Source organism: Lacerta agilis, chromosome 15, assembly GCF_009819535.1.
Source record: "Lacerta agilis isolate rLacAgi1 chromosome 15, rLacAgi1.pri, whole genome shotgun sequence".
NCBI classification, from domain to species: domain Eukaryota; kingdom Metazoa; phylum Chordata; class Lepidosauria; order Squamata; family Lacertidae; genus Lacerta; species Lacerta agilis.
In genome coordinates this window covers 19,796,277-19,821,569 of record NC_046326.1, presented here as the reverse complement: position 1 = coordinate 19,821,569, position 25,293 = coordinate 19,796,277, and the positions used below count along the sequence as shown (strand labels likewise).

General features: G+C 47.5%; 1 protein-coding gene across 1 annotated transcript; it reads left to right on the top strand.

The window, feature by feature from the left end:
* The first annotated feature begins 3,203 nt into the window (after positions 1 to 3,203).
* Positions 3,204 to 24,183, top strand: LOC117060328 (membrane frizzled-related protein-like). Its single transcript, XM_033172543.1, is given in 16 exon segments — positions 3,204 to 3,617; positions 9,257 to 9,407; positions 10,573 to 10,671; positions 10,674 to 10,703; positions 11,596 to 11,759; positions 12,058 to 12,243; positions 12,865 to 12,997; positions 13,329 to 13,454; positions 14,931 to 15,009; positions 15,711 to 15,828; positions 16,130 to 16,278; positions 17,682 to 17,812; positions 20,566 to 20,701; positions 21,767 to 21,801; positions 22,151 to 22,278; positions 23,917 to 24,183. Coding segments are annotated over 16 exon segments (2,025 nt in total). The 5' UTR covers positions 3,204 to 3,482; the 3' UTR covers positions 24,142 to 24,183.
* The last annotated feature ends 1,110 nt before the right edge of the window (positions 24,184 to 25,293 follow it).

Here is a 25,293-nt window from a genome sequence, read left to right as displayed (position 1 = left end):
GCCCACACAGTGCACGGGAGTTGGTTTCATGCTGCAACAAAGGACCTCGAGGGACTGTTCCTTCACTCCCGGCTCGCGTTTGGAGGGATGCTTCTTGGTTCCGTTTTTGTTTTATTTTGAAACGAGCTTTCTTTTCTTCCCAATAAAACCCAGGGGCACTTCCGGCTGGATTTGACGGGCTCCATCAAAGGGCGATGGGTGATAGATTCCTACCTATCTGTTCTCACAACAGTGCCTTAAAACCTTCCGGGTGAAACGTGAGGTGTTTTTATGTGGACAAAAAAAAAAATGCCCTTTTCGAAGAAGCGTGAGGTGTAATGCTTTCTTTGCAGTTCCCCTCTACAAATGCCCACGTGCAAACACACACTCGTATCCCTCTCTCCTGTCCTGGGTCAGAGTGAGGCCTGTTCAGAAATGCTTTGGGAAGTTAGTGCTGAGTTTCCAGGAATGCGGTTGCTTAAGTTTTTTTGGTTTTCTGAGGTAACAAGCCCCCCGGCACAGGCTGCGTGAGGGCAACGGCTTCTCCAGCCAGCAACGTGTTCCTCACAAGGAGGCAAAGGACTGGATAACAGCCTTTGGTCAGCCGACAAATGTCAATAACCTTATTTAAACTTTTATTTATTATCTCCTCACACACACTTTCTCTCACATGCACACACACATGCATTTCAACCCATGTTCAAAATATTATGTACATGAGAGGAACCCAAAGGGGCTCTTTTAACAGCTTCACAACAGGCAGAAATTCAGTGGGGTGTGCTCTTCGTTGTGTCTGAGTGTTGGACCTGCACTTTATTTTTAGTTTCTCCTATCATGAAGCCTTTAAAGGCACCAAATCTTGGTCAGGAAAGTAAGGAGGCAACCTAACACCCCACCCCACAATATTGAATCAGGCAGAGTATTAGATGCCTAACCAGGCATACCGAATGAAATTATTGGCCATGCCAAACCACAAATGGCTTGTAGCATTGAAAATCCCTTTACCCTTCCTTTTTTCCCTATGAAGTCCTCCCTCAGGATCGCACACAGTCACACCCCACATAACATTCAAAGGGAAGCTCCTTTTTTAAAAAAAATTTTTAAAGAAAACAACAACCTCTTAGCAATTTTCACTCCATTTCAAGATGGCTGACGCTAAGGCCCTGAAGTGGGGTGGGGGCTAGATGGGCAATGCAAGATGTAAATGGTTCGTGTGAGGAGGACTTTCTTGTTGTTTTGTGTGTGCTTCCCCCCCCCCCCCCCAGTTTGCTTAATGGCTTGTTTACTGTGTAAGCAAGGATAGGGGAGGGACTTCCTGTCACTCATACGGGAGACTTGTACAGAAATAAAAATTGTAGCTTGACGAACACCTTCATGGATTCTTTATGTTTGTGTATGCGTGGGTGACTCAGGGTGGACGAATCTTGCATACTTCCTACCTTTAGCTTCTCCACATTTCAGCAGATTAAAAAAAAAACACATGTAGCTCCATCAGCATTTAAGTGCACATTTGTTTGTTTGGAAAATCGGCTTGGAGTTAATACACAAGCAAATTTGACTCATTTTCCAAGTCAGGCTGGTAGAATGCATGGCTCAAATACATTTTGAAGCCTGAGACAGAGAATCCAAATTGCACCTCCCCCCCCCCTGCGTGTTGATAAAAAAAATATAGTAAGGTGACTGTAATACTATAATAGCTCTCTAAAGGTGTCACTAACTGTAAGGTAAACACATGGTGGGGGCAGTGTGAGGGGAGCCTCTATCCAACCTGTGTAGGGAGATGTGGATGATAATGTGGAGTGCAGAGCTAGCACAATCAGCCACAGGGTCCTGGGCTCACATGTTTATTGCACACAGAAAAGGCCAAAAATAAATAAATGAGGTCCAAGATTAGCCTGAAATATGACCTCCCGCGTGGGCTGTCTTGCCTTTCCTTGGGACAGACCTAGTGGCGATGGCCCAGCTGGAGACTGTATTGAAACGGCTGCCAACATTTTAAGGCCCATAGATGCAGTGCCCTAGGAGCCACCCTTGTCTGGTCATTTTTCCCTCTCCCTGGACAGGTCCCTGTTCTCCTCCTAACAGACAAAAAGAGAAATTGTGCATGTACACACTTTGATTTTTCAGGGGATCTGGGTAAAACTTGGACCCAGCAAAAGTATGTCTTGAGCCTCGAAGAGCACATACGATTGGCAAGCAGGAAAGAGCTTCCAACTTCCTCCTTTTTTAGTGGAGAAAAAAGTTAACTACCCTCAACACCTGAGAGAGCAGGGGGGCGCTCAGAAGCTGTGTGGGTGCCAAGGGAAGTCTTTGAGGGCGCCACAGCTTCCACAGTCACCACATTGGCGACACCCTATTGTATCGTCTTTGCTAAATGTAGCTTGGCTCACTTCCACAAGCCACCATGAGCTGCTTCTCTTTTCCTGCAGCGCAGCTGATCTCTTTCAGTGGCACACTGTGCCGCTTTCCATGTTATGAAAGATCCCCAAGGCTGCCTCTAAGGCCGTGGGGGGAATGTGCCACAAGGCTTCTGAGTAATCCCTCAGAAAACACACTTCTCTGGCTGCCGAGGCCTACGAGAGGCCCAAGTCCCTCCCTGCCTCCCCAGCAACCCGGCGCTCAAACAATGCCCCCTTTCTCCTCTGCTTTAGTAACAGGGTAAAGAGATTTTGCGCTAAGAGTGTCCTGGAATGTACACGATTTAGCAATGGGCCTAGAGACTCCACAAAAGCCGGCTGTAATGCTGCCGTTATTGGGGAGAGTACGGGAGAGATGCAAGAGATGTCTGCAAGTCCACTCTTTTGTCTTTCTTGCTTCCGGTAGACAAATTTAGGTGGCAGAAATCAAGTTATCATTGCTGTTAAGGAACTGGAAGTCCATATTCTACAAGTCACCCAGAGATCTTCCAGCAGATCCTGATCTTCCTTCTGTCTACTTCTGTGATAGAGAATAGACACCTCTGGTGGGGGGGGGGGGCAGGTGCTGGGAATGAGCACGGCATGCTCAGAGTGGTTGCTCCCTGGCTTTGCTGTGTTGGAAAGAGAGACTGCTTTGGGGTAGTGACCCTTTCAGACTCGCTGTTCAGTTCCAGGCTGCCTTGGACAGAGAGAAAGAGTTTGGCAATCCTGTGCCTTTAAAACTTAAGTTGTCCATGCCAGGGCCTCTGACCTCGTCCTCCTCAGCTGAGTTGGATTAAGAAGCAGGGGGGGGGGGAGGTTGGTGACTTTAATGCTTGTAAATTCTTTCACTTCCCAGGAGCCTGGCAGGCCTCTTGTCCCATGAGCCTGCCTGCCAGGAAGCCAATGCTCTTTGCTGGTGGAGGCTACGACAAAGCGCCGTTGGTTCAAGTGCCCCGTCAGGCTCTTTGTGTTAGAAAAATCAAGCCTTCAGCACAGTCCCCACTGTGGTCCTGGAAGGGAGCCCTCACCGCTGTCCTCTCCTTGCCAATGTGCTGAATATCAGAAGACCAAAGGAAGGGGAGCTGCTGTGCAGCCACGAACCGGATGCCGCAAGAGGTTGGGGGATGCAGCAGCCTAGGAAGGGCAGGGATCCTGTCCACATTCCCCACGCCTTCTCCCACAACCATGAAGGACTACACAGAGGTCATCTTCCAGCCGGAGGCACTGGATCAGAGCAAGGTATGAACAAAGGGAGGGCAGGACATCACTGTTACGGGAACTGCCAATGACACCAATAGCTCTTATTTACCAAGGACATCACCCATTATATATATATAATTTTTTTGCCGCCCATCAGACTAGGGTGCCCCAGCTACTCTGGGCAACAAAATATTAAAACACAAAAACTCACAAACATTAAAAACCTCGCCTTCAGAAGTCTTCTAAAAGCTGTGTAGTTCTCTATCTCCTTGACATCTGACGGGAGGGCGTTCCACAGGGCAGGCGCCACTACCTGGTTCCCCGTAACTTCACTTTTCGCAACGTGGGAACTACCAGAAGGCCCTCGGAGCTGGATCTCAGTGTCCAGGCTGAATGATGGGGGTAGAGATGCTCCCTTGGGTATACAGAGCTGGTCTCTGTGCCTAGTAAAAAAACCCACTATATTTTCTGTGTTCTTGTTCTTGCCTTTTGGGAAGATTTTGGAGTGCTTTTGCTAGTGCATGAGCTGCTGAAGCTGCCTTGATTCCCGCTTTCAGTTCCCCCTCCTCCCCACTACCTGGGTCTCCAAAAGAGTACACACATGATCACGAAGGCACTGTGTAGTGCAAGAGGTGCAGTGTTGCACACTGGTGCTTGTGAGGTCCATTTTGAAAATGTAGATCATGGCTCCTGCATGGAGTTGGAGTTGGAGCAGATGACCTCCAAGATCCTTTCAAACTCTAAAATTCTATTTTTATTTTCTAGATCTTTCAATCAAAAGCAAATCCCCTTTGTGCTTTTGAATCTGTGCCAGATGTAAATGAATCGAGTGTATTTTTAATTATCAGTATCAAGGTTGGCAAACTCTTGCTTGTTGGAGGGTGTGTGTGTGTGTTTCTCTAACACAGGGATAACCAACACAATGGCTGCAGATATTGTTGCATTACATCTCCCATTACCCTGATCAATGGCCCTGCTGTCTGTACTGAGGGAAATGGAGCTCCAACACTATCGGGAGGGCACCACATTGGCTAACCCTGCAGATGTGAAACATGAATGTGGGAAGTGGTGGGAAAAAGATACAGTACATATTAAATGTGTATTTCCCAACTGAAGTAACACACCTGACCATCTAAAGCAGGGTTTCCCAAACCTGGTTCTTCAACTGTTGCTGGACTACAACTCCCATCATCCCTAGCTAGCAGGACCAGTGTTCAGGGATGATGGGAATTGTAGTCCAAAAACAGCTGGAGACTCAAACAGTTTGGGAAACCCTGATCTAAAGGGTGAGGGGCATGAGACCAGTAAGTCCAGGGTACAAAATGGTCTAGCTGCAGATGAATTGGGAAGTTTACAAGTGCATCCCTATTTACGTCTGTGAAATATTAGAGAAAATAGGTTTAAAATATTTGGAAGACTGTGCACCAGTTGCTGGGAAATAATAGCAGGAAGCGGGCTCTGCCTTCCCACTCAGCCTCCCCACACTGGGCTTCCCAGAAATATCTGATTGGACACTCCAGAAAACAGCATTTGTGGACTAGATAGTCCATTGGTCCGGTCCAACAGGCTCTCTTGATGCTCTTATGAATCACCTTAACAGCTTGGGATCTGTTTACTTGAACACTTTGATCTGCGTAACTGGTTCTGTTACAGGTGCCTTGTAATGCTCATTCTTCATTGGTTAAGAAATCAGTCTTCTATTGGGGCAGCACCCACACTTTGGAACTCCCTGCCTATTGACATCAGGCAAACGCCTTCACTGTATGCCTTTGGGAACCTACTAAAACCATTTTTTTGTTTAAGCAAGCCTGTCCAGATGCATAGAATGTTGGTACATGCTTTAATCTGGTTTGTAGCTCATAATTGATTTTAATTATTGTTTGAATATTTTAAGTAGTTGTTTTTTACTTCTTTTCACTGATAGTTTTAGTGTTTTACTCTTTTTGTAAACTGCTTTGAGGATTGGTTACAATCAAGTAGTATATAAATATTGTGAATTAATTAACAAATAAATTTCCTAATTCTGCATTCTCAGGGGTTGTGGGGTAGGCAATTTAAAGGGAGTTCAAAGTCTTTTGGAATTCAGTGGGATCATAACAATTTATTGGAGCGAGGACATTACTCACTGCATTATACTTAGGGATAGGGATAAATTTGATTCAGTTTGCATTTAAAGCAAACCTGCCTACCGGTAATTCACAACTGAAACAAAGTCATCCTTTGAAATTTGTACTGCTCCGAATTTTGCAGTGCAGTTGTCCAGCCAAGTAATGCATAAAAAAGACATATATTGGAGTAAAGTGTGCATAGAAATGCATATATTTATGAAATTAGCATACAAAAATGCATTGTGTTAAGATTGCTCAGCATAAATGTGTATATTAAGCAAAACTGCATGCAAAAAATTGTATATTAGAAGACATTTGCACTGAAATGCTGATTAACTTTCATAAGGACTTTTCTCTATATATATATATAAAATTGCCAACCGATGTGGAAATGTGGAGAGCTGAATTTAAGATTGGATAAATGAGAAACCAAGATAAGATTAAACTGACAGAATCACCCATCCCTATTATGCACACATAGGCTGGTGCACACACTAGCATATGCCAGAGACTAGCAAAGCTGCTAAAAGTGGACTGGAAAGAACCTAGTTTATATCTCAGTTCATGGTTCCCCAGCCTCAGCCCTCCCCCTCCCCCCCCCCCCACACACACACCTGTGACATGACTGTAGCAATACTGGCCCTCCTTGCAAAGCGGTTGTAAGGACCACTGAGATCATGGAGGCTTAGTTCTTTGAACAATTCAGAAATCTGACGTACGAGTGCTGTTATTGTCTGGAGGGGATTGTGCCTGTGGCTATAGCTGATATACAGGCCCGTCTTAGAGGGATCAGCCGCCCTGGCGCAGCGATCCCTCGGCGCCCCCAGCCTGCCGCCTCTCCGCCCGCCTCCCTCCCGCGCTGGCCGCCCCTCGGGAGGGGGGGGCGAGCGGGGGATGAGGGGCGTGGCGTTGGAGCAGGCGCTCGCGCGCCGGCGGGCGGATGATGAGGGGCGGGCGGGCGCTCGCGCACCGGCGGGCGGGCTGCAAGCCGGCCGTCCTCGCCTCCCAGAGCCCCAGCTGGAGTGCTGGAAGGTCGCGCAAAGCCCCGCGCCGCTCCAGCTGGGGCTCCGGGAGGCGAGGGCGGGCGGCTTACAGCCCGCCCGCCGGCGCGCGAGTGCCCGCCTGCCCGTGGGGGCGGGGGCGGGTTGGGGAGGGGAGCCCGGTATGCCGGCGGGCTCGTGGGGGCGCCCCTGGGGCGCCCAGCGCCCTGGCGCACCGCACCACCGGCCTCTATGAATGAGACGGCTCTGCTGATATAGTAACATCATTATTCCTTATGAGCTAGGCTTATGTAAAAGCGCTTGCTTGCTTGCTTGCTCTCATTCTGATTCCCCAAAATAAACCCAATTATCACATTGTGAAAGTATGCAGGAAGAGATCCAGTGCGTTCCTTCCCTGATGAAAGCCACAATCCCTCGGTTTGAAGAGCATCTGCCAGCAAAGAAGAGCAAGTGAGATGGAGGTGTAGTTTAGCACCAGCAGACTCTAACTGCATTCTGTTGACAAGGCCAGACTGGCTTGCTTTGTAACCAGAGATTCCAAACTTTTGGAGGGAAATTCTGAGCTGTATTTTGGTTTTGCATCAGACACAGAAAAATGCTCAGAGCTGCATTTTTGTTTAAGTATTTACAGCTGCTTTACTCTTAGTTACATTTAGAAAAATAAAAAAATGCTCTGCCCTTCCTCCATAGAGATCAAGGGGGTGTGGTTTGTCCCTTTGCTCTGTTTTAGCAGCACAACAACCCTATGAAGTAGGAAGAACAATCCCAAAGTCACCCAGGTTGCAATCCTAAGTACACTTTCCTGGGAGTAAGTCCCATTAAACTCAGTGGGGCTGAACTCCAAAGACACATAAACAAGGATATGCTGCCAGTACGATACATAGCTGAGTAAGAATTCGAACCCAGGTCTGCCCTGATCTGAATTTGACATTCTGTCTACAACTTCAGCTGAAGTTAGACAGTGGCCAATGGCTGCCAGTGGCTAGTCGACCACCTAATGCCAGGATTCTCACCAAGGACCTTGGACTAGCTGAGCTTTGGTGTGATCCAACCAGGATCTTGTACTGCTGTCATTATCAATGTATGTGGAACTAATTAAGAGGATTAGGACAGCAGTCCGGGCGAGAAACTCAGTGAGACAGTGATTCAGCATTGAGCAGGAGGCTCAGAGAGAGTTTGGAATTAAAGAAAGCTTATTTAAATAAAGTTCTTTGTTTTATAATACTCCTGCCTGATCCTTAACGATAATCAACACCAACTGAAACATGATGGCAGCGGTTTTAGAAATAGAACCCAGTTGAAGCAGCAAAGAAAAAAAAACAGAAAAACAAGGATTTTTAGATCATGGAGAGAGGCCTGGAAACCCCCCAGCACCACTGAAGTTCACTGCATTTAATCTAGCCCAGGCATGGAGGTGCTGGAGAGAACAGTTTGAATTCTAGCTGGATCTTGCCTTGGAGAGAGAGGAAGACAAGCATAAGGACTACTTAATGCCAGCTGGAGGGGAGCAGTGGCTGCAGTCCAGCAAAACCATGGCAGTGTCTGGTGCTCTTTTCTGGCTTCAGCGCGGCCAGGAGAGACGTCACTTCCTCCTCCACTGGCTGGGAGGCTTGCCCCCAGTTGCAGCCAATCGTAGGTGAGTCCAGGGCCGTGGTATGGTAGAGTGGACCAGAGGGAAAACTTATTCCCTCTACCGGTAGTCCACTCCCTGGCTGTAAAAGCCAGCTGCACCCAGGACCCAGCCTCAGTAGACGCTGGCTTCCCCACCCACCCTAAGCCATAGCACCCACCCAAATGGTGACCTTGGAGGAGTAGCCCCAATTTGATGTACATAAAGCATGGATCAGCAGCCTAGTATTATCTGGAAACCCTCAAGAAAGCTGTGCATTTGTATCAATCCCAACCTTTGAACAGAGCACTAAGTCACAGCCATTACCCTCTACCAATCATGATGCTGCAGTATGTGACCTATCCTGAGCCAAGGTTTTATCGGTGTTTGATGTAAAAAATGGATTCCGGCGCGTAGAGCCTGACACAGAGTCAAGCTATCTGACCACTTGGGCAACTCCTTTTGGCATATATTGTTGGCTGTGAATGCCAATAGGCATCAACTAAGCCCCTGAACTATTTCTGTGTCGACTGAATCAGGAGCCTGAAAATAATTGCTGATGACATACTAATTGTGGGAGAAGGAGATAGTGGAAAGGCAGCAACAAAAAAAACCATGGGAAAAAGTCAGCATTTTTTTTGGAGAGGTGCAGAGAAAAAAATATATAACTCAACCCTGATGAAGTCAGGTTAGGATTAAAGGAAGGGCCTTTTATGGGCCACCTGTTGAAAGCAGAGGGTCAGAAAGTGGACCCAGCAAAAGTAGAAGCAATCTGGATGATGCCAAGACCTATGGATGTTGAGTGCAAAGATTTTTGGGAATGGACCACAGTTTGTCTCGGAATGTTTCAGGGCATTCCAAAAGCAGCAGGAATTTGATCATCTGACATCTTCACCTTGCAGATTGGGGTGGCTTGCAGCAATATATATGTATATCTCACTGGTGCTTGGTTTCCCCCAGGAAAATGCCAGCTCCCTGGCTCCACCTTTGCCGCGGTTCTTGCTAACAGAATTCTCCAACCCCGTGTTTGAGGAGGATGGCGAGGCACCAGCCCAGCGTCAGCCGGACGTCGAGAACAGAAACAGCACCAAACTCTCCGCCAACGGCTTTGGTATCACCAACGGGCGAAGGAGGGAGCGGGGGAAGACATTGGCAGGGCCCCACTAAGCAGATCTATGTTTGAGGGTGTTAGCATGAGTGAAAAAGAGCAAGTGGTCCAGTGGGGGAATCCTTTCAGGGCAAAGGTGATTGGGGAGCCTTTGAGCCATAGGCCAGGGGTAGAAGGGGTTTTTTTCAGACTGGGGGGGGGGGGAATTTTCTGGGGCTACATGCTAATAGCTGGAAGGGGCTAGAGGCTCAGGTGTGATTTTTACCTGTGTGCTGTAGATTAGCACTCCTCTGCATCCTCCACATCAAAGCAAGCAAGAATCACCATCAGAGTTCAAGTACACATTCCAGCCAGGCAGAAACACTTGAGGAGGGGTGCAAGGCAGGGACAATGAAGGATGTGGCCTAGGACAAGGGGGGGGGGGGTGTCTGGGGATATTGTCAGGGGACAGTCGGTGATGGAGAACTGCCAATCAAGAGTAGCAAGCCGTGCTGCTAAGCTACAGAAGAAGCATGTGCAGGCAGTCATAGAGAACATCAGGGACTGCTCCAGTCAGAACTGTTGCCTGCTCCTCACCCACCACTACCATTTAGTGGTGCTGTGGGTTAAACACAGAGCCTAGGGCTGCTGATCAGAAGGTTGGCAGTTCGAATCCCTGCAACGGGGTGAGCTCCTGTTGCTCGGTCCCAGCTCCTGCCCACCTAGCAGTTCGAAAGTACATCAAAATGCAAGTAGATAAATAGGTACCGCTCCAGCGGGAAGGTAACGGGTGTTTCCATGTGCTGCTCTGGTTTGCCAGAAGCAGCTTAGTCATGCTGGCCACATGACCTGGAAGCTGTACGCCGGCTCCCTCGGCCAGTAATGCGAGATGAGCTCTGCAACCCAGAGTCGGCCACGACTGGACCTAATGGTCAGGGGTCCCTTACCTTACCACTATAAAAACTGCAAACCTGCCTTGGGTGCCTTGGCAGGAAGGTGGTGTGTAGCAAATGCAACGAATAAATAATAAATAAATAAGCTAGATGGCCAAATAGCTTCACTTGTCTGAGGCAACTTCCTATGTTCCAGTTGCAGGGTAGCATGGTGGTGGTACAGGGGAGGATGCTGGGGGGTTTCTGTGCTATGACTGCATGACTGTGACACTCTGCTCCTGCTTCTGTACCTGCAGCCCAACAGGTCCGGGACATGGCAAGCAGGAAGTTCAAGCCAGACTGCAAGTTCTCCTGGCTCTGCGTGGCAATTCTCAGCACGGTGCTTCTCCTCCTCCTGGCCTATTAGTGGGCATCATCATCGCCTCCCGTAAGTTTCAGTCACCGAGACCTGTCCGGAATTCCTCCAGAGGGGGTGGGCGCCTCCTGCTTCCCAGAAAGTACTTCTTTCTGCCCTTACCAACCAACCCACCCCCATTTTTAAGGCAGAGCCGGAAGATCTAATAGAAGCAAGGGTAGTCAACATGGTGCCCTCAGATGTTTTCTATATTTATTTAGTTGTTTACTGCGTTTATCTGGACAATTTACATCCTGTTATTTGTGGTAGTTTCTAAGTTTTGTGCAAGATGAAAATCAGTTAAAACTATGAAATTCAGTTAAAATGCCTTCTGGGATTTTTAAGGAAGTCTTCAGTAGGCACTGTAGATTCAACCGGCGGGGGGGGGGGGGGACCTCTCTGACCTCAGCTGGAAAGGAGGTTCATAAACGTAGGCCCACAATATTGGATATGAGCTGTATGTCTGAGCCATGTTGTGGGTTTCTGTCCAACTCTCAGCACCCATAACAAACCGCAGTTCCCAGGATATCTAGGGGACGCCGTGGTTGTTTAAAGTGGTATAATACCACTTTAAATGTAGACTCTCCCTAAGTCCTCAGTGATTGGGCAGGGCTATAATGGCTCACACTGCTTCCCCTAGTGAAGTGTAGTTTCCCCCTTACAGAGCTGCAACTCTCAGCATCTTTAACAACCTAAGGTTCCCTGGATTCATTGGAGGGGAAGTAACATGCTTCAAATGCATGTTGGCTGTGCTTCAAATGTACAGCGTGGGTCTGTACATTTGGTCCACTGTAGATGGGCCAAAGGTCTGGTTCTGAATAAAGCAGCTTCCTAACTCTGCTTGAGGTGGAGATGCAAACCTCAGCCACTCCTTTCCCATTGCTGCTCTTCTCATCCCTTGTAAATTCTCTTTCTATGGCGGCAGAGCTGAAGTCCCACCATCCCGTCAAACCCTCGCTCGGGGCTTCTCATGCCCACACCATCACCGCTACCCTCAACTCCCATCCCCAGGACCTCGCCAAGACCCCAGCCCACGGGGACACTATCCCAGGGAGGGAAAGTCGCCTGTTACCACAATGCCAGCACCTTGTAAGTAGACAGCTGACGCCAGAGTTGTTTCCCAGACCGCCTTTAGAAGCATGATCACTACCCACTGTGTGTGGGGTGCCTGGTTCCATTTGGTACAATGAACAGTCACAGAGTTGAGACTCTGTTACCACCCCTGACAAGTGGCCCCTGGATAGTTGCCCAGAAGGGAATGGGGCCCTCAGCCTGCAAAGGATTATCCACTCCTGCTGTAAATCCACTCAACGTGTCGTCGTTGTTGTTGTTGTTTTCCCCTCGTACAGTATGTGGGGGGATCCGCTTGGCCCAAGGGCACCTTCAGCTCCCCCAACTACCCAGCCCCTACCCCCCAAACATCTTGTGCAAGTGGCACATCCGGGTGACGGCAGGGATGGCGATCCAGCTGAAGGTGGTGGAGCTAGACATTGAGAGTTCTGCCTCATGCCTATACGACCGGCTGGAGATATTCAAGAGCAGGACGCTTCTCGTTGTGGGATGGGAGTACCAGGTATAGTGCCATCATCCTATTGTTTATTTCAAATGACTTTTATTTTTAATTGCACTGTTTTGCTGCTCTGTCCTTAGGAGGAAGGGCAGGATGACCATTCCTGTTAGAGATTTCAAAGTGCCTACGTGCAGAAAGTCAGCTTATCACGTCTGTAGCAATTACCAGTTGGCAGAAAGCCAAGATCTGCTCTCTCTTCAGACCCTTAGCAACGACCTGTGATTGGTCAATGAGTTCCTAAAGAATGAGCTCTGTGTGAGAGCTGTGTGGTTGGTTGTTAGTGGTGTACTGAAGGTTGAGAGAGAGGACAGAGAGGAGAGATTTATGTTTTGTTTCTTTATTTGTAAAGTCCTGTACATAGTAACTTATGGATGCTAGTTGCTTCAATAAATACTGTATATAGTTATCCAAGTGAGTTGCTGAGTTCCTGCGTTGTGCTGTCCAGTTAATGCTCAACAGCCGGAAGCTTCAAGAAAACCTGCGGTTAACTCTGCTGTGTCCAGGACTACGTTATTTCCTGACACTAAATCTTAAGAATTCCCACCCCTTTTCCCTCCCAGGGGGCCATGGGAAAGCACTAGCTATTTTCCCTTGGCTCCCTTTTTAAACAGGTGGCTTTTGCAGGTACTGTGGTGTCCGTGGCACCGGCAAACGATCAACACCAACTCCAGCCAGCTTCAGGTCATCTTTGTCTCAGATGACAACATTGCTCCCTCGGGCTTCACTGCCTGGTATCGGGCCATTCTGCCCAGTGAAAGTAAGTGAATCCAGGTGGTGTGGGAGGTGGCGGGGGCAGAGAGCAATTCTCTTAGGGGGTTAAAAGAGATCCTTCCAAACGTTTTTATTCCAAGTACTGGGTAGTGCTGGTGATTGGGGAATGTATTATACTTGGTTGCTAGACCCATTGAAGCTAATGGAGAAGACTAAATTAGGTTTGTTCATTTCAGTGTGGTGAACCTCACCTAAGTTAGGTTCATTCATTTCAAGGAGATGGGAGAAGCCATGGCGCTTTTGACCAGTTCCAAAACAAGTTTCAAGCCAGTTGCAATCCTTAGCTTCTTGTCCTCCAGGGTGTTTGTCTGTTCCAGAGAACTGTTCCTGGGATGAGTTTCTCTGTGACCAGGGTCTCTGCCTCCACTCGGCCTACGTGTGTGATGGTTATCATGACTGCCACGACAAGAGAGATGAAGCCAACTGTAGCACAAAGCACAAAGGTACAGTCTGCAACAGCCAACACAACTGACCCCCAATGTTGCTGTGGCAGAAAAATTATTGGTGGGAAGGCATTGCAAAGGGGAGGCAAATGCCAATACTGGAGAAATGAGCTCCAAACCAAATTGTGAGTTTCCCTTTCTATGGGTGGAACAGTTAAGAACATCCAAATTTTCCTCTTTATTTTGGTCCACATTTTTACCAGTCCACACTGACCTAATTTGCACCTCCCAGGTAAATACATGGGTTGTCCCCAAGGATAATCTCTGACCAGAGCCGGCCCACCCAGGACACAGGGTGAAGCATCCACCTCAGGCAGCAGAAGTGCAAGAGGTGGCACTCTATCTACCCCATTGCTTCCATTACTGAGAGGGAGGCATTCTTGCATTCCTTGCGACATCTAAGAAAATTTTATTTGCCCCAAGAATTGTTGATCCAATTTTACAGAGGTACCATTGAAACTGTTCTCTGTAATTCTATTACTGTTTGGTATGGCACAGCCTCTAAGCTGGATAAGAAGAGACTCCAACGAGCAGTAAGAATTGCAGAGAGGGTAATTGGTGTTAGTTTGCCTCCAACAGAGACACTTTATGCTGCCAAAGCCAGGAAGAGAGCAGAGAGAATTGTCGCAGACCCTTTGCATCCTGGACATTACCTGTTTGATTTACTTCCATCCGGACGTCGTTACAGGACTCTATACACAAAAACATCTAGGCACAGACATAGTTTTTTTCCCCCTTTTGCCATCAAACTGTTGAATTTGTAGTTGTGTGTGGAAGGGAGGTCAGTTGGTGGTATGGGGTTCCTTTGTTGTGCTGTTGTAGCGTGAGGGGAATAGTGTTTGTATGAGGTATGTTTTCTTTACATTGCAATGTAGTCGAAGCAAAATTCCAAGTATGATTGATACTTGGCCAATAAAATTATTCCTATTCCTATTCCTATTCCAACTAATTATACCCTCTCAGAGCTACCATTTCCAGAGTTCCTTCAGAAGAGTGATGGACCATTAAACCACTCTGAAATTGTAGCTCTGCAAGGGGAGTAGGGGGTTGCTTAACTCTCAGTGGGGGGGCTTAGCCCTGTCTGTTTCAAAATAGATCTGGGGAGGGGGCTTCTATGTGAAGTGGTTGGGCCAGGTTCCCAAATCTGTTACTGGAATCTGAGTGGACATGCTGGAAATGAAGAGAGACCGCCTGCACCTTTAATATTTCAGCAGTATCATCTGCACAACTATTAAAATTGTAGGACTGCTCTCCTGTTTCTCATCTGAAATAGCTATGGGAGTTGCAAAAAATTTGCCTCTCATTGTGAGAAGAAGGAAAGTACAATAGGAAAAGAGAAAGGGGAGGGAGGGAGGGAGGGGGAGAGGGGGGGAGAGGAAGAGGGAGAGAGAGAGAGAGAAACCACTTGGATATCCTTCTCTCTGGTGCCCATAATGCAAGCCCATCCATCACCACAATATGTGTGTTTCCTTGCAGGTTGTGGGGGGACCCTCACCAGCATGGAAGGGCAATTATTCTCCCCCAAATTACCCACAGCCATACCCCACATCTGCAGGTGAGTGGCGACTTGAGATTATTATGGACCACAGGAAGGGGGCCCATCTTCATTGTCCCTGCCCACACTACCTTACACACAAGGGGAAAGGACAGGGAAGGAACAGAAAAACTAAACTCAAGCACTGATTCTGGGTTGCTCTGTAATACCTGCTGGTACAGTTTTAGCGGCAGGAGGTGCCTGATATAGCTGGTCTTTCAGCAAAGCTGATGGGATGAGCTCCCACCATTCTCACTGATGTATGGCTTCAGTTTTGAAAGTCAGCAACGGGGAGGATGGAGGCAGAAACTAGAGAATAGTTGTCTGTGCCTCTCACAGGCTCTGCCTCCTGCCCCACCAGAATCAATGAGCAGCAGCCATTGGTGGTCTCCCCAGCATCCCCAGGAAGGTCTGGGAGAGAACTCCCTGCCTGAAACCCTGGAGAGCAGCTGCCAATCATTGCAGACAACACTGAGCTCGGGATAAGGCAGTTTCCTACATGTCTCTGAAAAGGCAGGAGTTGTCCCCTGCCTGAAACCGCCCCCTCCAAGAGCTGCTGCCGGCCAGAGCAGACAATACTGACAGGGCATAGCAAGGTGGTGGGGGGTTGGGGCAGTTCGCCCCGGGTGCCACCCTGGAGGGGGGTGACACTCGGCGGCCTCCCCCGCGACCCCCAAGCTGAGCCCCACCACCTGGTAAAGCCTCACTTGGCGGCATGTAAGGTTGCTGCGTGCTGCTGTCACATGCGACAACCTTACAAGCCGCCAAGCGAGCGACACCGAGCAGATTTGCAAGCAAGCTGTGGAGCGACGCTGCATCTATTCGCGACGTGCTCGCGGGGTTTGCCATGGCGTCGCTCCATAGTGTGCATGCGCCATGATGTCGTGACGCATGCGCGCTATGGAGCGACACCCCGCCCCCAGGGGTGCCCCCGCATTTGCCGCTCCAGACGGCCAAGCGGCTCCATTCGCCAGTGAATACTGAGCTAAATGGCCAATGGTCCGACTCAGAATAAGATGGTTTCCTGGGAACCTGAGATCTGAGTAGAAAGAAACCCTCCATAGTCCAGCTTTCATACCGTCATGCTAGGAGCCCCCCTATCGTGTACAGTAGACTTCCCAGACCTGCCTTTCTTTTCCAGCTCTGCCTCTGGCCTATCTCAGTGCCCGTGGGCCACGTGGTGGACTTGCATTTCCACAACTTCAGCCTTGAGTCCCAGGAGGAGTGCAACTATGACTTTGTGGAGGTGTACGACAGCGCTGGGATGGGAGCAACCAGCGTCATGGGCAGGTATGGTGGTCTTTCATACCACCACCACCCCAGTATCGCTAGCAAATTCAAACTGTTACCATGGTCAGAACCAACAATTCCCAGAAGTTTTCATGAAAATATGTGGAGAGCCTGACTGTGGAATCGGGCCAGAAGGGGCTAATCCAGTCAGTGTCCTATTTGCATGGTCAATCAGATGGGAAGTCCTCTTTTAAACCCATCCAGATTGAGTGGCCATCACTGCATCTTGTCCCTGTGAATTCTGTGATTTAGCCCTGCACCATGTGAAGAAGTCCTTCCCTCTGCCTGTCCTGAGTCTTCCAACCTTTGACTTCATCGGATTTCCACAAGTTCTAATATTTTGACTGAGGGAGAAATGCCTTTTTTCTCTCTCCACTTTCCTCGCAGTGACTTTCCCCTGTCCATTGTGAATTATGTATAACATTTCAATGGAAGGTTTTCACCAGAAGAGGGACCCTCTGGCCTAGGTCTATGCTGCAAGCCAGAAACCACTAGCACAGTAACCAGTGTGGCAGCTCTCAGGTGACACAAAGGCGACCAATCGGGTCCTTCCTTCCTCTATCCTATATGCAAATAACAAACTCATTTTCTGAGCGTTGATCCTTCTGTAGCCCCGATGGCACCATCTGCTCTCAAGAGCGAGTGATCAGGTCTTTCGGGGGGAAACCCCAAGGTGTGCAGAATTGCCATATATATCCCTCCAGCATGTTGAGTCCCCAAACTGGGATGCACAGCTTCCCGTCTGTGCTTCCACACCAAGTCATGTGATCCGTGCAAGATCACAGAGACCAAAAGATGCCACATTGAGATCACAGCCCCAATAAAAGCATTTTTCCCGGGGCAATATCTTTGCGTGAAATTGTGTGATATCACGGCACCCAAAATGGCCACCAAGCTCTCATGGGAAACGCCAGCATGTCCAGTTTTTCCAGGACACTTGCAGGGTGTGGTGTATTTAAAGGGGTGAGAGGAAATTAAAGGAGAACCCCTACAAAATAAAACACACTCAAGCCCGTAGAATACTGGGCATGCTCAGTGGAAACAGAACTGCTGAGTATGGACAGAAATGGAAAACCAGGTGGAAGGGGAATGGAATGGAGTACCCTAGAACTTGTTATGTTTGGAACCCTGAGCAGGAGCATTTCACGCAGCAACATTTTACTACAGACCCCAGTTGTAAAGCCTCTGATCCTGGTCTGGTCCCTTAGTCGGAGTGATTCATCACTTCATGCAAAGCCAGACTTCTCTCTCCAGGCATCCCTAGTCTGTCTGCCCAGTCAGTGCTTGCTTTGCCTCCAGATAACCAGCCCCAACAACATAAGGGTGTGTGTTTGCATGTGTGTCCCCTGTATTTAGAATTGGGTGCTTTGTTAAAAGTCAGTTCCCCCCTTCCTCTTTTGCAGGTTCTGCAGCTCTAACTTGCCCCCTGTCCTGACCTCATCACAGCATGTCATGACAGTCCTCTTTGTGGCGGACGAAGGAATAGCTGACAACGGGTTCTTTGCCACTTACCATGCCCACAACGCCACGGAAAGTAGGTGATGGTGGCTCCTGGCACCTTTGTCTACCTGCCAGCTGAGGTAGAATGGGCCAGCCAGCTCTCCCTTCAACATTTGTTTACTACTTGCCCCTATTTCACCAGCCCCCTGCTTACACATAATCTCCTGGAGATTCCTCCCTCCCCACAGTGGGCCTCAGAAAGGGAAGCACTCTGCCCATCCACAGAGGCACCTCCCCTTTTAAAATTGTTACCTCCCATTACAAAGAGAAGACACCTTTCCAGAGCTCTGGGATTCCAGCCAAACTTCCTTAAATGGGGGGGGTGGTTGAACTATAAAGACATTGTGGTTTTAAAACTGGGCCATGTTTTCCCCCCATACCTCACCACCAGTCCCAAACACTTGCCTTGCTATCCAGCCTGGTGAAAGCATTTTGGTGCACTCAGAAGCTTGCGCACTCTTCGTAACAGTACGGTTGTTTGCAGTAAAGGGACTTTAGAATCTTTCAAATCAAGAATGGTAGCTTGACCATTAGCTGTGCATGCTGGTGTAACCTCCTGCTCTTCCTCTCCTCGACAGCATATTTTTCTCTGAGAAAATCCAATTGACTTGGCATGTGGAGGGCTGGAAAATGATTTCCTTGCTGTTGAATAAGTAGGGGTGGGACTTCATCCCTGCTCCCCCGAATGACTTCTGGCCATATGCCTTCCCTTCTGTCTCTGTTAACAGAAGTGTTAGAAGTCGCAGTGGCTGGTCCCCACTGAGACTGGTAGGGCAGCAAGCAGGGAGGCCAACAGTTGGTGGCGCCAGAGCCAATGACGGATAAGAGACAGAGCCCATGTCAGGCAGATCCGGCCCATTTTGGTCTTGTCTCTATCCTCCTCTCTGCTGAGTTCCACAAGGGCAGCACTGAGACTAAGGAGGAGGTTGACAGGACTGCTTGTAAGTAGAAGGCAGGCAGGTGGCTAGCTGAGGTCAGAGTGAGGCCGATAGGGTCGTCCCCCATTTGCCCTAATGGGACAAGTCTGCACTGCACTGCTATCCACACATTTTCTCTTCTGCCTCCGCTAACGAAAAGGACTAGAAGCATGCTTTTTTCTTAAAATGAAAACGGGGGGGGGGGGGGGGAGGGGGCGGAATGAAAGAAGGAAGATTCAGGGCAGAGGGTTATGAAGGGGGCAAGCCATCGCCCTAACAGCTACTTCCCCAATAGCAGAAAAACTCCTGCTTTCTGCCACGTCAGTCATGGAACATTGAGGAGGGGCCTCATTCATAAAAGCCTCAAGGTTGGCACTGATGGTGCTGGATCTGGGGGCGGAGGGGGGAGGGTCATGCTGGCCCACATCTCTTGGGGAAGGACTGCATTTGTTTGTTCTCAAACTCTAGCCCTCCTGGGATTACATACATTTTGGCAGTTAGGGGTTTTTCGGTGTGTGTTTGTTGTTTTCCATAATTACTACTTAGCCTTACAGCAGGAAAATTCCATCCAGGGGAGAGAGAAATCCCTAAGCGGGAATGCCACTGACCCCAAAGCTTTCATTCTCATCATGTGATTAGAGGAAAACTCACATCTGACTCCAGGCCAAACTTGTGAATAGCTAAACTGTACAACTGCACACACTAGGCATGGATGGATCTGTCAGTTTACTTTCTCTCACTTTCTCATTCTTCTAATCTTATGCTAAAGGTCACCACTTCCACAGCAATCTGCACTAAAAGGACAAAAAGCTCATGAAAATTTTATCAGTATTTTAGTGCGATTCCCCCAAATAAATGCATTTTTGGATGCAGTTTTGACTAATGTGCACATTTTTGCAAGCAATTTTTCCTAATACATTTAATTTTTAACGTTATCTTCATAAAGGCGTGTCTTTTATGCACATTTTCCTTTAATATATTCATTTTTGGACACGTTGGTTGGAGAGCTGCATCACAAGATTCAGAGAAGGGTGAATTTCACAGGATAGCTGAGTTCCATTTTGTGCATTGCTTCAGGAAGTGCAAATCAGGTAGTTTCTCATTAAGAGACAAACAAAATCTAACCACCCACCCCCCAAAGTTCCTTTCTTTTTTTGCCATGTAACAAGCTTTATTAATAGTCTTACAATACATTACATATAATAGTACATCTCGTAGAGTAAATTGAGATTTCAATCACACATACACACACAAACATATACTTGTCCTTCTTACATAGTTATAAACCTTAAGCTCAGCTGCGTTTATGCTACTTTTTATGCGGTTATTAACAAAGATTATTAACAAAAAATATTAACAAAAATATCATAAAACTTTGGACTTCCTGTCAATTCCCGTTGTATGCTTTTATTCTAATAGTGAATGTACCTACCATTATTAATCTGTTCTTTGTATATTCTCTAATAACATTCTTACAACAATTTGTTCCTTGCTTCCTCATCAAATGATGATGAGTTCCAGGACAGAGTACCATCCAAGGCTTCTCACGGGCCAAATGATTCCCTTTACTCTTTGGAATAATTTTTAAGTTTCTCTGAAAGAAGAAAAGCAACTTGGAATTCCTGGCTCCCTACTGAGATTTAGTGGCCACTTTGTGACAAAACTATAGAATGATGCTATCTGTGCTGACATGTAGATTAAAGGGGAAAGAAGTGAGCCTTGTAGAGGTTGATTAAAATAAGTTTGTGTTAAAGCGTTGCATGCTGCTTTAGAAGTTCCCCATCCCTTAAGGCTGAAGCTGCCATTAGCAGGGTGTTATCTACCCAAGACTTCTGCGTCCTCTCTCTTGCCTTTCTCAACCCCTCTCCAGAAACGTGCAGCCCCCTGGATTTCTCCTGCAGAAATGGCGAGTGCCTGTCTCAGGCGTTGGTGTGCGATGGCTGCACAACTGCCCAGGATGGGAGCGATGAATTCAACTGCACCAGCCTCAGCCTATGCATCTTTCGGTGAGCGGCAATTCCTTCCTCATGAAACAAGATTCCTAAAGTTGAGGTCCTGTACCAATTGTTGAAAAAGGGCTGCCCTGTCATTTGAGACTGAGTCACAAATAAGGATGGGCAAATTTGCCCATTGTGGTGCCCCACAGTTTCTCACTTCCCCTAACCTAAAGTTCAGAACTTTAGATTTCTGCATTAGTTTGCAATTTTAAAACAAACAAACAAAAACACCCTTATGTTAAATTGTTAGCATTTCCTTGCACGTTTATCCCAATATACCTATTTTTGTATGCGATTTTGTCTAATATGTACATTTTTGCAAGCAATTCCCCCTAATATACTGCATTTCTGTACATTATTTTTCACAAATGTATTCATTTTATGCATACTTTGCCCTAGCATACACATTTTTGCATGCAATCCCTCTTTTCGAAAAATGCATCATAAAATTCAGAGAAGTGCAAAATTAGCTGTGTTTCAGTTCGCATGTTGTTTTGGGAAATGTGAATTAGGTAGTTTTGCATTTAACGTAAGCAACCTAAGGCCCGTGGGCCGGATGCGGCCCAGTCGCCTTCTAAATCCGGCCCACGGACGGTCCGGGAATCAGTGTGTTTTTACATGAGTAGAATGTGTCCTTTCATTTAAAATGCACCTCTGGGTTATTTGTAGGGTCTGCCTGGTGTTTTACATGAGTATAATATGTGCTTTTATTTAAAATGCATCTCTGGGTTATTTGTGGGGCATAGGAATTTGTTCATTCCTATATATATATATATATAGTCCAGCCCCCCCACATGGTCTGAGGGACGGTGGACCGGCCCACGGCTGCAAAAGGTTGCTGACCCCTGATAGACTGGTGTATGTGTTTGTGTGGTTATTTGTTTAATAAAAGTTAACAATTATAGCAGTTAAAAAGAACACTTGAAACCATTAGATCAAGAAGAAATTCCCTAAACATGTGTGCCTTCAAGAGCTGTCGGAATGCCACAAGGTTTTGGAGCCTCTTGTATTTCTGCAGGGAGTGCATTCCACAAGGGGGAACGTGCTGGTTTCCCCTTCCCTCTTGTTTCTCAGTAGCCCCATTCCGGCTCCCCAGTTTGCCCCCAGGCGTATGAGTTCGTTGCTAGAAGGCTATCACTATTTAAGTCCATCGCTCCCTAGTCTAGGGTATTTAGCAAGGCCTCCTCCCCATCAGAACCTGGGGAAATGAACCTGGCATCTAACTAGGCGTAATCTAACTATAAATATGAGCTGCTGGGGTTGGGGGTGTTAGGCAAGACAACGGGGTTTTCACCTCTGGTGCCCAGCGATAATTTTCCTGGAGGGTGGCAACATGCTGGGCTAGAAGTAACTTTGAGCTGGTTGGGAAAAGCTGCTCTGTATGTTCCTGAGCTGAATCTGAAACATTGCCACACAAACACACATAGAGCTGCACCTTTTCTTCTCTTCTACCTGCAGAGCCGTCCTGCGAGCCGATTGAGGTAGAGATGTGTTTGGGTCTCAGTTACAATGCCACCTCTTTCCCCAACATCTGGCTGACCATTATGGATCAGCAAGAGGCAGAAGAGCATCTCGAAGACTATATGGTGAGCCTGGTGGAAGGTGGGGAGGGCTGGGCCCTTGGATTGTGGGGAAGGCAGGGAACATCAACAGAAAGCACCTTGCCACAGAGTGGGGAGCAGGAGAGAAAGATCTGGCCCAGTAGGACAACACCCCCCACCACTTTAGAAAGATTGATAGGTTGGTTCCTGGGCATGTGGAGCCCTGAAAAATGCCACACACACACACACACACACACACACACACACACACACCAAGCCTGTTGGCCACTGCCTATCCTTGGTTCTAGATCAGCTGGAGCCAGAACCAGGAAAATGACTCCCTTTCTGCCCCTTTGCTCATTTTTTAAAAAATTATTTTTATAAATCCATGACATCACACCACCATACAACAATTATAGAAAATAAGTTTGACTTAACCATAATCCACACAGTGCACAGCCATTTTCTACATGTTAAAAGAGAAAATTCGCAAATGCATAATTGCATCCACTTAACAACAACCATCAGGAGTGCTTAGCCAAGGAGGTGTCTCAGTAATACATCTAACTGAAATGATTTTTGAGAAGCAGCAGTTGTATTGCAGCTCTCTGACAGGTCACGTGACAAGGGGTCCCACATATCTTCAGATTTGTCCCTCCTGCTTTCGCCCGTCATTAGCATTTTTCTTTGCAGACGTTTTTCAGCTGGGGCAGTAGTTCCCAAACCCCCCGCCCTATAAACTCATTCTCAGTGCCTCCTGCCCTATAAACACATTGTTCAGAACAGCTGTTTGCACAATCCGCTAAGGAAGGTACACAATAAAAATTCAAAGCAGTAGCGATTAATTACACATTTATTCAAAGCCCAATTAAAACTGTTCAGTTTTCTTGATTCAGCAAATTGATGCACTTAGAATCTTAGAGTTGGAAGTCATTTAGTCCCCCCCCCTGCAATGCCGGAATCTCAGCTAAAGCATCCATGATGATGGCCATCCAACCTCTGTCTAAAAACCTCCAAGAAAGTCCACCACCTCTCTTACGAGTCTGTTCCACTGCTGAACAGCTCTTACTGTCAGAAGGTTTTTTCCGAATGTTTAGTCGGAATCTCCTTTTGAAGGCATTGCTCCCTCCTCCATGTGACAGACCTTAAGATATTTGAAGATGGCTGTAATATCTCCTCTCAGTCTCCCCTTTTCCAGGCTAAACATACCCAGCTCCTTCAAGCGCTTCCCATAAGGCTTAGTTTCCAGACCCCTGATCATCTTGGTTGCCGTCCTCTGCACAGTTCCAGCTTGCCAACATCCTTCTTAAAATAGTGGTGCCCAGAACTGGACACAGTATTCCACTTGATCCTGTGATATTGAGATTCCTGCATTGCAGGGGTTGGACAGATGACACTTGGACCCCTTGAATTCTGTAACTCTGTGTTACCAGCTTCTCAAAGTATGATGCACACTTGCAGCTCCACTGCCCCACAGTGGGCATTAGCGCCCCCTTTGGGAACCACTGAGCTAGGGCAAGAGACCACCATCTCTGCATGGGGTACTTCCGGGATGGGCTACCAAATGCAGTATTAGGTGTTTATACAGTAAACCATTCATGTTTTCCAGGAGTAGTGAGAGAAGGGCTGATCTAACACCTGACAAGTGCCTTTGCCTGCTGCCCCTTGCTCGTTCTTTTTCAGATGCTGAAGGACTTCTCTTGCTACCCATCTCTGCGCTTGCTCCTGTGCAGCCTCTTCGTACCCAAGTGCACCCCGGACGGGGGCATCCTGCAGCCGTGCCGCTCCGTGTGCCTGGCAGCCGAGCAGAGCTGCCAGCAATCCCTCACCCTTCTGGGCCTCCCGTGGCCCCTGAACTGCAATGTCCTGCTAGATTCCAACAACCCTTTGGAGTGCTTCCTGCCATAAAAGGGGCTGCCCCGCTCTATCCGCAACCCCTACTTCACGTGCCATGTAGCTGAATGCTCCTCTCATTGCCCAGCTTGGTGGGAGACCCTTTTGGAGCTTGCCAGTTCCCAAGCGGAAGTTCCCCATCAGAAGAAATCCCCCACCAGAAGGCCTTGGGATCTGAGCTACAATGCTTTGTAGGTCATCCACTGACGAACGTCTCTCCAATGAATCGGTGGAATCTGAGCAACAGGAGGACAATTTGCATTTTGGGGTTGAGTTTTTAGATTGTAAGCACCTTGGGTCAGAGGCCTGTCCTCGTACCCTTCGTAAAGTTCTATGCGCCTCGATGGTGCCCATATAAATAACTTGGATAATAATATATCAGAGGCTGCAGGGGGCTTCCATCATAATTAGAGCTGTAATATTTAGCTGATTGGTTTTTAAGTCTTTGTGGTTGATTTTAAAAGGCATTTAAAAAAAAGAAAAGATTAATGTAAATGATTTTACTGTACATACTGACAATTCCACGGCTTGTGAGCCCTTTCTTAGAAGGGGAGTTCTTTCTTCTCTCTTACGTGGGAGCAAAAGCCTCCTGTGAGATTATGCCTACAGCAGCACATGTGCTAAGAAGGAAGGAAGGAAGGAATATTTGCCTACCAGGATTACGTTGTTAAAATGCAAATTCATCCAGATCATAGAACTTTAAGATTGGAAAGGATCCCAGGGGTCATGTAGTCCAACCCCCTGCAATGAAGTTGATTGATTCGCTGATTAAAAGTCATACAATTCATCCACTAAAAGTTCCTTTCTCTGAGTGACAACCCTAATAATTCTTGATTATATAGCAGCAAAGGAGGACATATTCTTGTTCCAGTTAACGCAGCATCAGATTGCACCATACATAGTAGTTTACTGGATTGTGATTTTACATTAATCTCCCATTTCAGCTCTGCCCTGCGCTCATGAGTTAACTGTGCATGCATTTTTTTTAAAAAAAAAACAACCAAAAAAACACCCTTCAGAATTATTTGTCAAAGACAGCTGAATTTAGCATCCTCTATAAACCATGCAAATCAAGCAAGGCTTTTCCTTATTTTGCAAAATGTGTTCCGTCTGTGCTCATCAGCGGGTGTGGGCAGAGACATGCAGGGCCCTGAAGTCCTGTTCCTG